General features: G+C 42.4%; 1 protein-coding gene across 1 annotated transcript; it reads right to left on the bottom strand.

Annotated features, from left to right (window-relative positions):
• Window positions 1-9466: 9466 nt before the first annotated feature.
• Window positions 9467-14081, bottom strand: LOC142991012 (keratin, type II cytoskeletal 8-like). The gene is made up of 9 exons (XM_076140943.1): window positions 13584-14081; window positions 11842-12050; window positions 11660-11720; window positions 11473-11568; window positions 11165-11329; window positions 10944-11069; window positions 10640-10860; window positions 10496-10548; window positions 9467-10342 (listed from the first exon to the last, which is right to left on the bottom strand). The coding sequence occupies exons 1-9, from the start codon at window positions 13953-13955 to the stop codon at window positions 10194-10196; spliced, it is 1452 nt and encodes a 483-aa protein (XP_075997058.1). The 5' UTR covers window positions 13956-14081; the 3' UTR covers window positions 9467-10193.
• Window positions 14082-15682: the final 1601 nt, after the last annotated feature.

The raw sequence follows: 15682 nt of genomic DNA, 5'->3' as shown, positions 1-15682 counted from the left end.
TCTCACATAAAGACTTCAATCACAGGTTGACCTGTAGTCATTGTTGCAGCTGCTAGCTGTCAGAGGGAATGTGGCTGTAAACAACAGCAACCCACAGAACCTTTATGAAGCACCACAAGGCCTGAAATGTGAGAAATGTCCAAACCTTAGTCTACAAAAAAAGGGTTTTATTCATTACTCCTGTATTATTAAATACGTTTGTTCTTTCTTGTCCAGTGCTAGATATTTATACGTTGATAACATTTTATCTCTCACACACTCTCAGTAATTCATTCTCATTCTGATCAGCTCACCTGAGATAAAAGGTGTCAGTCCATCTCTGCAGGTCACCAACGGCTTCACCTCTCTCTCCATGTCAGTCATATTTACTCTGAGAATGGGAAATCCACTTTGCCAGATCGCTTTCTGCTGGCAAAGACCAAATTTGCGGTGCCTCTTAGATTGGTAATTGGCAGGGAGGCTGACCCCTCTGTGAAAATCCAATACCAAACCTCATTCAGCCACATTCTTCTACATCTCTGCTTCAATCTGCTAATGAAGTAGCCTCAATAAGATGTGATAAAAACTCCTATACATTTTAACAGGTTGGCCACATCTTCCTCTCTGCTCAACCGGCCCTGTTCCCACTCCACTGCTCCACCGCCTCCAGTTCCATCAAGCGGTGATCAGCCAGACACCACAGGGTTAACCGGTGTCACTAATGGAGGCCGAGCTGCCTGGAGACGTGGCCGTCGCTGGTGGAATTGGGGATCATGAGGTGTGAAAGCGTGCAGCCAGGAGGGATTAAATGAGGTGTGTCTCACGTGTGCAGATGGGAGAGAGAATGAAAGTCCACACGTTTGCCTTTGCTTTGCTTTTAGTCACAAAAGTGTCGTTCTTATAGTAAAACACAAATCTATCTATTATATTATTCTTTTTCAAATATATGGATTAGCTTTATCAGTGTAGCCAATCAAGATCTGGGAAGAAATCACCGGAATGAGTTTGTCAGGTGTGTGTAGAGCGAGGGAGAGCTGGAAGCTGTGCTGTGCTGTGGTGCAGAACTGAGGAACAATGGCTTGCAGAGATCCAATCTGAAGCTGAAAATGTATCACTGTAGTTCCATAACACACACACAATCTCTGCATGACAGGACGTTGCTGATGTATTCAAAAGGATGCTGATCCTCAGGCAGACAGTAATCAAAACATTGGTCTTGTCAATGAAAGGCTTTTCATCAGATGTGCATGTGGCTCCTGTTAAGAAGATGAGTGCTCATCAGCCGTAACAATCAGCGCTGAATACTGAGTGAGGGCTGTGGCCTCATTGAGATGCAAGAACGGTGCCGGTAAAGCAGCAGTCCAATGCATACAGCTGTTGTGCACAGAGCGCAGTATTAATCTAAATCAGCCAGGGCTAGATTACCGTTATCCAAGCCTGCTGTGATAATTAGGTTAGACAGGGAACAGTGATTGGGAGAAAAAAACAGTGTGGCAGTGTGGAGTGAAGCCTGCGTCCACTGAGCAAACCACTGAGCAAACCACTGAGCCTCCCCTGAGCTCTGGATGTGCTCTACTAGGGAGTTTTGTTCTTGAGGATTATGCCCTTAAAGTTAAGGATTATCACGTGTGTGTGTGTGTGAGGGAAATCATACTTACCTCAAGTATTACTACCTGTAACATACACGTGGGTGATAGCGACAGGAGGGCTAATTAAAAGGAATTGACCCATGAAATTGATCGTGTCTGACCAGTCTGTGGAGGGACAGATTGAGTGCAGATTTAAATGAGGTGATCGTTCTTTTGACAAGGTCAACTCAAACCTTGTGGTTCATTTATCCACGTGTCAGCAATGTGTTGTGTTTGACAAGATACATATTCGGCGTATGAGAGTTAAGACACTAGCACATGTGAGGGGGACGGTTTATTGACCTGCTTACATCCAGCTGCTGCCTTTCAAGTGCAGTTCATTACGTAGCTGAACATCTATTTCTATTTTTTCAATTTCCGAAAACAATTCACGGCCGAAGCTGAGTGTACACAGACACACGCTCACACACAGAGAGTGTGGCGGGGGTGTTGCAATTATTTTTATACCTTTCATGGAGCGGAGACCTCAGTGAGAGCCGGCCAGAGGCTGGCGAACTCCTGGAGGACCGGGACTGCCTGTATGACTGATGTTCCTCGCTTGGAGAGGAACAAATGGATTTTCTATATTTGTAGCTGATGGAGCATTTGACTGCAGCCCAGTGGATCCGGTTGTAGAAGTTCCAAGGCGCTGGCAGAGAGGCCGTTCATCTGAACGATTCCTGGCATGGCTGCGTTTTTGTGCTCATATGCTTCTTGTGCAGGAATAGCAGCTATAACAATAAACTCTCAGTAAAGCCCGTATGAGAGGAGACAGAGTCAGAGCACAAACACATGGCTGCATCTGCCTACCTGCCAACAACAGAGCCAAACATTTGGTCAGGGGACGTCTGTCTGTCTGTCTGTCTGTCTGTCAGTCTGTCAGCCTGACTCACTGTCTGCATGCAAAGATACAAACATTACAGAGACAGGTACAGCAGTGAAGCAGTGAATGTGATATAGTATGTCTAATAGTTGACACAACCAATACACACAATTATCCACAATTTAATTTTCTATAGTTCCATTCTGCCCTCTGCTCTACTTTCTGTTTTCCAATTTCACTGAAGTAATCACATTTCCAAAGACTGCCACTCTTACACCAACACCACCCGGTCTGTAACACATCATTTTCTCCTCTAGCAGTTTTCAATTTAGATTGATAAATGCTGTGTGATCTTTATGGGAGGTGAGGGCGTGAATGCTGAGACGTCGTGTGTGTGTGTGTGTGTGTGTGTGTGTGTGTGTGTGTGTGTGTGTGTGTGTGTGTGTGTGTGTGTGTGTGTGTGTGTGCCCTGGAAATTCTTATTTTGACCCATGAGTCATGAGACAAGCTGATGCGATGGAATCTGACGTCCAGGTCGTGTTTTACAACCTTGACAAAAGAATGCAGATTAGGTGCAGAAGACTTTGAACTACATGGATCTTTGTCATTCATTCAGTGTTTAATGTACTGGATGATTTCTGACAAATTGTATGACATTCACCTCGTCTTGAATATAATATAGCATATACACAATATATGTAAGGCACTACATTCTCTTTAAACTAAATAGACGCCTTGTGAAACTCCCCCCGTGTTTCTCAGTGGTGTGGTCGTGTATGAAGTGTTCACCGGGAGCAAATTTCCCGCAGCACCGCCGTGAAAAATCTCCAGGGGAAAGAGGGTAAAATGAAAACCCAGCACAATTACCCATTCTTGCGCTACGGGACATCTATTACCTGATAAGGTCAGTGTTCATTCGTCTCCCTTAAACACACCGGCAGCTGCTGGCAAGTGAGCGAGCAGGGAGGTTGCGGTGCGACGATCAGACACCGACAGAAACTGGACAGAGGGGGGATCATAACAAGCAGCGGGGGCCGTTGTTTATCAACGCATGCCAGGAAGAATCATCCATCATCGGCCCAGACCAGAGCCACTGGGGGAACTGCTTGTGCCAGTTCAGGGAGCAAAATCACCGCTCGGATCTCTCACATTTGTTTGAGTGGTTCACTAGCCGTTGTTACTTCATTGTATCTAAAAAAGAGTGTTACATAAGGCAGGCTAGGAGAAGTAAGACTGTGTGTGGACGATGGAGTTTTGTATCAAGGAAAGGATGCTGATTGTGAAATACGATATTCGTTCAGCAATATCTCACACACACAGAGTCGCAGAAACTCATTTATGCTCATGTTCAGTTCCTGCCTGCGGGCAACTTAGAGTTTCTGATGCATGATACTTCCCTAACATGCATGTCTAGACAGTGGGAGGACACCAGAGCCTTTACCTGGGGGAAACACACACACACACACACACACACAGGCGTGGTGGATATGAAAACTCTACACAGGAAGGCCTCAAACAGCCGCCCTAGAAACTATGTAAGGCACAATTTGGATTAATAGAGTGACTACAATTTCAACTGAGCATAACCGTTTGCATTTCTTGTGTGGTCGTCAGGTAGATGTTTGCCAGGTCAGGAGCCCATCATGTGTGTCCGTGTGCTGTGTTGAGACAGAAGAATGTGGAATATTCAGTTCTTGATAAAGGATGGCTCAAGTATCAACTATTAATTTGCGGTAATATTTGGAACAGTTAGTGTTTTATCCAACAGGCAGCGCATCTGGATCTGTCTATAAAGCAGAAGTAAAGTCACATCTCATTAAAGGTTCACAGTTTAGACTTCCCTGTGCTGAGGTTCTCTTCAGATTCTTATGCATGGTCTGTTACCACTGTTGCTCCAGCTGTCGATTGAGGTTTTCGTGCAATTGATTGCAAAGTCAAAGACACCAATCAACATCATCAAGCCCATTGATTTGGCCGATAATGAGTCTGGATCCTAAGGCAGAACACATCAATACCCACTGCACTTAAAAACTTTTTAGAACACATACTTGTAGTAGTAGTGTGTGTGTTTGTTTGTGTGTGTGTGTGTGTGTGTGTGTGTGTGTGTGTGTGTGTGGGAGGTCGAAACAAATGATGGCAAATTTACACATTTAAAAACCAATCTGTGATGAAGTAGGTTTCGGAAACTTCTTTATTTCTTAAATTAATTTGCTATGTGCTTGCTGTCCAAAGATATGGCACAGATGAATGAAATGACTGAAATGAATCAAATTGTGTTAATCCTTTACAAAATCTTCATAATTATTGGAGTTCTTGAAATATTACGGTTTAGGAGAATTCATTTTTTGAGCCGAAGCATCATCTGCTTTGCAGTCGTACCTGCAGAGAGATAATGAAATTGACGGCGGTGAAATAAACAATCACAGCTGTATAGCTCCATGTGTTATAGATGGAAGAGTCACACACCTGCTGTGAAAAAGTACTTGGGATCTGTTACCTGAATCTTAAAGTTGTCATTTTTGCGTTGAGTACCTCGTATGCAGGCCTTTGAATGGAGCCCTAGAGCCCTGGAGCCCTGGAGCCCTGTGTACATGAAGGTTTGGGTTAAGTTAGATGCAAATGTGTTCACTGTTGCATCGGGAAATGTTCTCCTATGATATTTTACAGTGAATAGTTTTCTATTTTCTAAATTGAAGTTCTGTACCTGAGAGGATGTGGCAATATACAGTAAGGGCCTCAAAAGGAGAAACTCTAACCAAAGAAAGCTGATTTGACACCGCGTCACCACCATGATAGGATAACACAGTACACTATCCATTTACTGTAATGATCTGAAACTTAAATTTAGATAATTCTGCATAAGTTTATTGCAGATATTAGATTGGATTAGAGCACAATAAAAAGAAAAAAGTTCTAAGACAAGATCATTCCTACACCATAAGCTATTGTGGTATGTACTGTAATACTCTGCAGTGTCGTTAATAAAAAGATAAGAGCCAAATTACAACATCAGCACTATAAAATGCATTTGGCTGATGTCCACTAAACTGGTGGCAGCAGTGAGGACGCTTTATCCAGCCAAAGATCTCTGCCTGTGTGTTGTACAATTAAATGAATTTGTCTTCTGAGCAGGACCTTGAGCAGACAAGTCAGTGCAGGTATTCATCCCAGATAGTCTCGTCTGAATGGTGCAGTGAGTGCAGGAGAACTGTTCAATCCAAGCATATTGGTCTGATGTGGAGCGGATAACCAACATAAAATAAAAGAAGAAAATATAAATCTCATTAAATTGTGTTACATTTCATATCAAATTACACTTTCAAAACTCTCTTCCAACTTTTCATATCTTATTTTTAGTTTCCTAGAAATATTTGCCTGGTCTGCCCTCGTCTCTGCTGGCAGGAGGTGAAAATTAAAAACCACAAGTAAAACTGCCTCCTGAAAATCCGCGAGGGAGTCGGTCCAAAGAAAACCCGACTCGCTGCAGCGTTCGACGTTTCTCCTTTTGATTCTCTGAAATGGGAGTCACAGCAGACCAACCAGGCGCTGTGTGCAGCTTTTTGACATCGTCTAATCAAATGAATTCTGGCTGTTGAATTTCAGATTTTAAGGAGCTGCCAGTATGTGAAAGCTCTCAGGTAACATCCCCTCTTCTATGCGCTCCTTTATATATACAACCTAATTTTACATCCAAGCAAACTCAGCCACTTATGTATCACCACCCACTATCACTTCACTTGGTTCAGTCAATCATTAATGTATAATATCTAATATCTAATAAATGAAAGGAAAGTTTGATGATACATATGAGTCTGGCTCTTATCTAGACACTCCAGCTGTGTCCCGGTTATCAGCACCGCCTCTGGTAACAGGAATTTAGTTCATAGGGTTTAAAATTAGCCAGGGCATCTATCATTTCCCATTGGCTGAATAGGTTGGTGTCAGGGATGTGGCATAGGCAATATGTCTGCTCACGTCTGTCTGTCCTGCCTCAAAGAACGATCAGTCAAACACACCGGCTTGTCACTGGGGGCAGATGCGGAGAGAAATATAGCAGCAGGACACATGAGCAAACACTCAGGTTGTTACTTTAGTGTGTGTGTGTGTGGAGAGCAAGTTTCACTGCATTCTAAGATACCAAAAAATTAGAGAAAGGTTGCGTATTGCATGTTAAGCAAAATCCAGAAAACAAGGACTGATTTTAAGTGGCAGAAGCTGCAGAGAGGCGAGCCGACATCATCATAAATCTCTGACCATTTAACAGCAGTAGTGTCTGAGCAGTGGACAAGAGCTGCAACACATCAGCTGGAGGGCACAAAGCACCAACACAAGCCAAACACGCAGCTGCAGTCACTCTGCGGGTTAATATACTGTAACATTACACACGTAATGCATCTCCTTACAAGGTACAAACAGAAAATAGACTACAGCAGGCCACACCATATCTCAGGCTTCCATTCAAACACAGGTAAACACAGGTGGAAAATGAAACCATTATACACACATTCAAACTTTCCAACCTCTTCACAGAACATGGCACAATGTAGAACGGAAGAGGTAAAAAAGAGACCAAGCAGAAATGAGAGAACAGGGATGCCACCGGAAAGAAAATCCCAGGCACCTCTCACTTAATTCCATCTTTAACTACAGAGATTCCACCTTAAGATTCCATGAGCACAAAGGGCAATTTCCTTGGTAGTGCAGATAATCTAATTTGTCATTTAAGTTCACAGGAGCTGCATTTACACTTACAGCAGTCAGATAAAATGGCTTTTCAAAATAAAGTGGAGGGTTTCCCGGTCTATTCACTAAATTGTCTCCTGTGTAGAGATTCCAAATCTGGATAATCAGGCAATCTGTTTGTCACATGTGAGATGGAATGCTAAATATACTGTATATATAAAGACTTTCATGGAAATAAGGATAGTAAAAATGTAATATAATCAACTGTACGGACCGTCAAGTAACCAAGTGCACCGTTACTCTCCTCAGTCATACACACACAATTAAGACTGCTCATTACCACCTGACAGACACTAAGTGCTTTGACCCTCACCTGCTCTACATGCAGCACACTTCCAAACATGGCTGCTTATATTCACCGCCATCGATCGAGGTGTCAGGGTTTGTTGAAGGTCTAATGTTTATCGATCACAGAACTGGGCTTGGGTTGAGGGTAAGGTCAGGCTTACCCCCCCTCAATCAATAGCTCATTATTGTGCACGTCTTCACATGCGGAGTAAGGGCAAAAGAAAACAAAGGTCGTTGTGTATGACAGCATCAGCTTCCTGATAAACTGTAGGATTAGTTATGACTCACCTGCCCACTTGGTGGCTCCCTTGCCTGCTCAGGTGTCCCTCATCATAACCTACCTGTGTGCACAACTACACCTCATCGGTTCATTAGGCTTCTGGACAGAGCTGACAAAGACAGAGTAAGAAAGATATCCAAACCTTTCTTTAACTGTTTTGGTGTATCTTATTTATTTTGTTGTAATCACATTCTTGGATAATGTAACTTGAAACTCGTATATTCAGTGGCCACCTTATCAAACACACCTGTATTATCCAATTTAACACCTTATGACAAATCCTACCTTTGTGAAGCTGATAATGTTTAGTTTTAATTTTTTTTTTTACATTTTTATCGTATTTTATTTTATTTTATTTTATTTTATTTTATTTTATTTTTCAGTTCTTATTTTGTTCTATTTTATTTCTATTTAATTTAATTTAATTTAATTTTATTTTATTTTATTTTATTTTATTTTATTTTATTTTATTTTATTTTATTTTATTTTATTTTATTTTTAAAAAACCTTTATACAAGCACCACCTTTCACAGAGGGCTTAGGGATGGCTCACTCCATTTCAGACTGGATAATTTGCATTTTCTGCCGGCACACAATGTTTAGCTACAGACTTGAAATACTGGTACTTGGTCAAACTCTGCCCAAAGCAGTAAACACAAACACATTGCTCAAGTATATAACTCATGTTTATGTGTTATAGTGAAAGTCCATTGTTTACCATGTGTAAAGGTGCCTTTTGGTGCAGTATACACTGTGTTCTACATCAAATAATGCAACTGTTTAAAATAGACAAATACAGTCTCTAATCGATAGAAAGAGTACCAAAAAAATCTTCAACCATAAATGATGATGTTGTGGCTGATGGGTGGAGGATTATCTACTTCTCAAAGCAGATATTTGTTGATTTTCATCTTCACCTTGCAGCCTGTGCTGTTTACAGTTCACTAGAAAACAACAGATTAACCTATTTCTGCAAGTACGCACTGGTCTTGCCTCTCTTTCCTCTGATGCCACTGTAATTGACAGTGAAGTTGAATGAAAATGTACCAAAACCTTTTGTTGTTTTGTTTGTGTAATTTCAAAATTGTAGCCAACCACAAATGCAGGTGCACACACAGACACACAAACACAATTGTTGAAATGATCTCATCTCCCCCTATATGTCCCCCCCGCTGCCTTTGGAGCATTGATTGTCTAATCCAAAGCAGGCAGCTCAGCCTGCACTTGGCTGTTCTGGGAGACTATTGGAGAGCTGCCTGTCAGGGTTTGATCAGTCCATCAGTAAGCATAGAGCCGCTGCACCTTTTACCCATCAGAGCATCCATCAGTTACACCCATGACACATTCACATTCAGAATAATGTATAACAACAAAAATCCGGACACACCACTCCCTGACGGATAAGTCATCCTCACAGGTTGTGTTGTTTACTTTTGAAGAACCCAGCTGATACTATTTCAGAGAGTGCTCATGTTTATCCATGAAAGGCTACAGTCTGTGTAAGCTTTCACTGTGTGATCTCACTGCAAACTATCATTTGTGAATTTATATTGAGGAGCAGTTGTCAGGTGGCGACAGAGATGAAACCATGAGGTGTTAAGTGAAGTGGGGTCCGGTGGTAAAGAGGCACAACACTGTCCCCATGTGGAATTATTAGTAATGCACTCCATGGTAGCGATATATTGTTTGAATTGTCACATTAATAAGAAGAGGGAGACACGATAATTTGGGTCGTCAGGTTTTATTTCAAACACATTTGTGTTAGGTCAGTAGCTTAGAAGGCATTTACAAAACAAATCTGGCACCAGCATAGTTATAGTAGTACAGTACAGAATCTGCAGACCTAAGCAAGAAAACATTTTACAGGAGAGCGAAAGTCATGTACCAATCATTTCAAATTGTGAACTCCGTGGTAAACATGTGAACCCACAAAGCTGATTCCTTCAGTGAACAGATTTGGTCAGTGACTTGGCTTCATCTCAAAATGTTGTTATGTTGCCACTCAAATGCAGACATCGCCTGGGATCATTACATTACATTCAGCTTTTAAATGGACAAGATAAACAAATTTACTTTCAAACACCTTTCTTGCTTAGTTTGAACTCTTCATCAAGACCTTTGTTTTATAAAGTTGGATGTCAGTGCAGAAAAAATTTTGGCCTAACCAACTGACCTGGCGCTAATGTGTTTCACGCCACATTTGCCTTCAGAAGCTCCTATTAAATGATTTTGATCCGTACAATGAAAGGGAAGCACCGGTTGATCCTTTAAACAAAAATTGTGGCAGTGTAACACAATCCAGTGAATAGCGTGTTATCTGATATGATCTTGAAAATTATTAGGATCACAGCTCTCTCATTGAGTGTGTTTGACAGGATAGCATCATAACAGGGTACAGATTCAGATCAAATATATGAGTTTCTGAAGGGGAAGTAGGGGACGGCTCTCCTTTTTAAAAGTATTTTCCTGCTCTGACGCTTGAGGTGGTGGTCTTGGTGGTGACACCGCCATAACCACCTGAACTGCCATAACCACTGCTGCTGTATCCAGAGCTGTATCCTCCGCTGCTGCTGCTGCCGCCGGCAAAGCCGAATCCTGCAGCTGAAAAGGGGAGAGTTGCATATACACAAAGTTAGAAGAAGAAGAAGAAGAAGAAACACTTTTATTAATCCACGAGGGGAAATTCTTAATCACACAATTTAGTTTTGCCGGTGTCAATGTTGTTAGATTATGATAATGATTTGAGAAACTTACATCCTGCAGACTGCTGCACATGGATGGTGGCAGTGGAGCCTCCGCTGGTCAGTCTAATGATGGAAAAAGAATGTAATGTCAGTGTTGGATTCAAGGTTGAGAGATGTTGGAAATGTGAGTTGTTAAATTGTGTGTTTCAAGCACCTGTCCTCCTCTCCTTCCAGCAGCTTCCTGTATGTGGCAATCTCAATGTCCAGGGCAAGCTTGACGTTCATCAACTCCTGGTATTCACGGACCTGGAGGGCCATGTTCTGCTTGGCTCTCTGAAGAGCATCCTCCAAGTCCTTGATGCGGAGCCTGGCGTCTTTCACAGCCAGCTCACCACGTTCCTCAGCCTCTGCGATCTGAGCCTCAAGGTTGGCCCTCTGTTAAAAATGATCACACTTCCCTTAATAATTTGTTTGGTTTTCCTTTCATTTAGTATTCATATAGTGTTTAAGTAATATACCTGTCCCTTGACTGCCTCAATTTCATTCTGCAGACGAGCGATCATGCGGTTCAGCTCAGCAATCTCAGCCTTGGATGTTCGCAGGTCGTCACCATACTGTCCAGCAGAGCTCTGCATCTCCTCGTACTGTTAGGAAAAATACAGCAAGGTGGATTCAGAAAGTTAAGATCCAGCATGTGTAGCAATAACAGGTCTAGCATACGGATTTGCTTTTCACTCACCTTCTGTTTGTACCAGCGCTCTGCTTCGGCCTTGCTTTTATCAGCAATGTCTTCATACTGAGCACGCACTTCAGCCACAATAGCATCCATATCAAGGTTACGGCTGTTGTCCATCTCCACAACGACTGATGTGTCCTTGATGGAGCTCTGGAGCTCACGCAACTCCTACAGAACCAATAGATATTGGATGGGTATTAGATGTTTTTTATCATTACTGGATGGTTCCCAGCTTTAACTCCACAGTTAAATTGGTCAGCATCGTGTTACTGTGTAAATAAACTGCACTACACAATCTAAATACAACTTACAGCTTCATAGATGGCCCTGAGGAAGTTGATCTCATCCTGAAGAGCATCAACCCTGGCCTCCAGCTCCACCTTGTTCATGTAGGCAGCATCGACATCCTGGACAGAAAAGAAGTATCATAACTGTTAGCCACAGTGTATTAAACATAATTCTAATCTAATATGAAGTTCCACTTTGCTGAATTCACACCTTCTTCAACAGCACAAACTCATTCTCTGCAGCTGCACGTTTGTTGATTTCATCTTCATACCTATAGGAATACAAAGTGCATTATTATTGCTGCAGTGCCATTAGTCATTGATAATGTAGGTATATATGTATATATATATATAGTATGTTTATTTATATTGGTGATGTCATGAAATGTTTACTTCTTCTTGAAGTCCTCAACCGCGCCCTGCATGTTTCTCAGCTCTGATTCCAGCTTGCCCTTCTCGTTGCCGAGACCATCGAGTTGTCTGCGCAGGTTGGAGATGTAGGCCTCGAACATCCCATCGATGTTGGAGCGGGTGGTGGTCTGTTCCTGCAGGAGCTTCCATTTGGTCTCCAGCATCTTGTTCTGCTGCTCCAGGAAACGCACCTGTAGACATACAAAAGGTTAGCACACTTACACTTCCTTACACATGATGTACTGTACATGGGTACACTAGAGGTGACGGTGGTTTTATGGTAAGCATATAAACTGAAAAACTGCAAAGACTTTGGGTAGCTGCTGAATCATCTTCAGGCTCAGAGGTGATCAAAACATTCTTATCATTTTTAAGAAAGAGGCTCAATAGAATGTTGGATGTCTTACCTTGTAGTAAATAATATCAACCATGTAGCAAGAACACAATTAAATACCTCACCTTTACCTGTATGACTCATTAGATAGCTATCTGAAGTGCCACACCCTTTTACAACAAGTGTCACTGGTGAGTGCACATGCCTGTGTCCATATCCTGTACAAAGACTATTGATCCTAAGAGTAGGAAAGAGGAAATGTGAACTATGGAACAGCTTCAACCAGACTTCAGCTTGTTGTGTGTGTGTGTGTGTGTGTGTGTGTGTGTGTATGTGTGCGTGTGTGTGGCTTTAAATGTTTCACCTACTGCATCTTTTGTTTGGCCATGACTCATCCTGCTCGCTCGGTAACGCTCTAAAGGCCACATCGCCATTCCAACCATAAAAAAAACTAGGTGTGGCAGATAAACCACACAGGACAAAGAGGCTCAGTTTCCAAAGATGTGTGCTTTGTTTTGTGACTTTTTGATTAAGTGCCAAATTGTTTTGTTTTTTTGCAAGAAGTCTCGTCAGCATTTTGTATGCCTGCAAAAAAAACAAAAAGTGACAAGAGTTTGTAGCACAATTTGTAAGGTCTGGAATGAAGGAACCTAGAACCTTTACTGCTCTGTGCTGGACATAGTTGCCCATAACAACTAGGTGATAGGTGCAACGTGCAGATGACAGACTTTGACCTCAAATGCAAATAGATCCTCATTCCCTCTGCCAGTCTCCCAGGTAAGAGATGGGAGAGTCAGAGCTATTCAGTCCACACCCATGTTTAGATAGTGGGCAGAGAGGTTTGGGCAGGGCCAACTTTTCTCCATAGGCAGGTTTTGGGTGGAGTTCAAAATGTAGAACTAAGTCTTGACCAAGCACAGCCTTCTAGATTTTTACATACTTTTTTTATGAAGCTTTTCCAGCTGTTACTTATTGATGGACGAACCACCAGAGAGATCAAATTCACAGCTTTCTTGCTTGCTGTTAAATGTTTTCATGTGAAAGACACATTTCAACTACCGGGGTTAAGGGTTGTTAGCAGATGGCAGTGAAAGCTTTGTCAGCAAAAAAGAGTAGCACGTTTGCATCAGCACTTTAAAGCCACACTTCTATTATTAAATCTAGTTATTCAGTCAGGTGAAAGTCAGCCAAGAGACAAGAGACTTCTTCACTTAAGATGTCACCGTCTGTCAAGTTCTGTTTGGTTAGACTACATAATGAAAGGAAAGATATAAAAGGATTCACTTTTGTCCAGTGATAAAAGATGCAAAGGTAGCCAATGACTGCAGGTTTTGGACCTGCAGTAGGTCCTACGTGTTTAACAAAGTTACAGAGGGCTATAACAACTTACCTTGTCGATGAAACTGGCGAAGCGGTTGTTGAGGGTCTTGATCTGATCCTTCTCTTGTGTGCGGACACCATGGAGCTGTGGGTCAATGCTGAGGTTTATTGGGGTCAGCAGGCTTTGGTTGACCGTGACAGCTGTGATAGGGGCTGCAACCATTGCACCACCGCCATAGCTGCCACCGCCATAGCTGCCACCGCCATAGCTGCTGCTACTATAGCTGCCACCGCCAAAACCACCAGCACCAGAACCAATGCCAGCAGCAAAACTACTACCAATGCTAGTACGCCCCCCGGTCCTGGAGCCACCTGAAGGTCCGGCGAAGCTGTAAGACCTGGTGGTGGCCGAAGACACACTGCGAGCTCTTTGGTTCATCATGGTTGTCGACAAGCTGCACACTTGAAGGCTCAAAGGATCGTAATGGAGCAGAGGAGGAGTGAGTAGGAGCAGGAGTCAAAAGGAGAGTCAAGTCCTTCTGAATGTCTGACAACCAACACTGCCGGCTTTTATGTGTGAGCCCAGGCAGGGAGGAGGAGGAGGAGGGCCCTCCTCGCAATTCAGCCAGTTCGACCTGCACTCTCACTTTTCCTGCCTGGCCTCGCCTCCTCCCCAGCCCACTTTGCCCCGGGCTCGGCGTGGCAGGAGTGGCCAGTCCTGTAAAACAGGTAGAGAGGGATTGTCAGGTGATAAGTTGCGACACACCTGAGAGAGAGAGAGAGAGAGAGAGAGAGAGAGAGAGAGAGAGAGAGAGAGAGAGAGAGAGAGAGAGAGGTCCTGCAGGGGAAGAGTCGTGAAAATGTGATCATGTGAGGCGAAGGGGATTTGATTTACTGTTCTGTTCAAGTTCTATTTCAATGGATCAAATTGAACGACCAACAAGAACAGCAAATTGAAACACTGCATTTATTGTCCGATCTTTCACCTTTTATTTAGCTTTAATTATTTTTATTAGATTTTTATTTTATTTGTTTATTTGTTTATTAATGGGGGTTCTCTCTCTCCCCCCCCCCCCTCCCCCTCGTCCACCTTTAGTGTAGGTGAGGCCTGCAGTCTTTTCCATTCTTCCCAACACTTTCACATGCACATGTCTTTAATTTCTACCAGAGTGAGGAACTTTACTCTAAAGCTCAATCTGGAAGATTTATTTCCCAGTTTCACTCCTTGGTAAGGTTGACCTTGTGTGAGCTCGTATAGATATGAATCCCTTCCACACACACATGCATGCACTTTCATCTCTCTCTTCTTAGTTTTTTTCCCTGCAGTGACATTCAGTTTGTTAAGTCAGATAGAGTTTAGACAGGTAAATCGGTGCTATGTGATGATAATATTCCAGTGTATGTGTTTGACATACTGGCAGCTAGCAAATACATTATAAGTCTTGTACATGCAGGTCTAAAATGGTAATGGTGGGTGTTCTATGCAAAACAGGAACCAGAGAAAATGTGTAACATGAGAAAGGATTAGTTCAATTCACTCAGACACATTAGCTCTGTCTCTGCTTGTCTGGAATGGCATTGGTCTTAGGTCACAAGTTAAGTTTCCAAGCCAGGTCAGGCCTGGTTCATCACAACCCCATGCTGGAAGGCTCAATGCTTTCAGCTCAATGTTAAACTCATGTGTGAGATCATGATGTGCACATTTTTGGACAAGTTTATGAATCTTGAAATTTCACCGTGAGTGTGCCTCCATGTGTCCTAATGGGCCGGGCAGGGTGATGTTATTAGAGCATGAACTGTGTAACAATGCTGCACGCAACTGTTAATGTGTATGCATTATTTGTTATGTGAATGTGAATTGTCCATAGCAGTAGTATGGAAAAGTGACTTACCTACAATGGTGCACTAATATGCACACAAAGACTTGCGTACGGACCTGTTGACACACTCTTGGATGCAAACTAAAAGAGAATGTGTACTCTTTATTTATTTATTTATTTTTTACAAAAACTTCTAGATTGACGTCATACAGCATTTCTGATGACCTCTGTAGTAAATTTGAGGAATCCCCTCTTGTTCATCTATACAACAATAAAAACTAAAAGTAAAAACAAGCAATAGGATTTTATGTCTAGATGAATACTTACTAAATACAAAGTGTCTCTGCAC

This window comes from Genypterus blacodes, unplaced genomic scaffold (assembly GCF_046128005.1).
Source record: "Genypterus blacodes isolate CSIRO-AG114 ecotype Tasmania unplaced genomic scaffold, CSIRO-AGI_Gbla_v1 ptg000017l_1, whole genome shotgun sequence".
NCBI classification, from domain to species: domain Eukaryota; kingdom Metazoa; phylum Chordata; class Actinopteri; order Ophidiiformes; family Ophidiidae; genus Genypterus; species Genypterus blacodes.
This window is presented reverse-complemented; position numbering and strand designations above follow the sequence as displayed.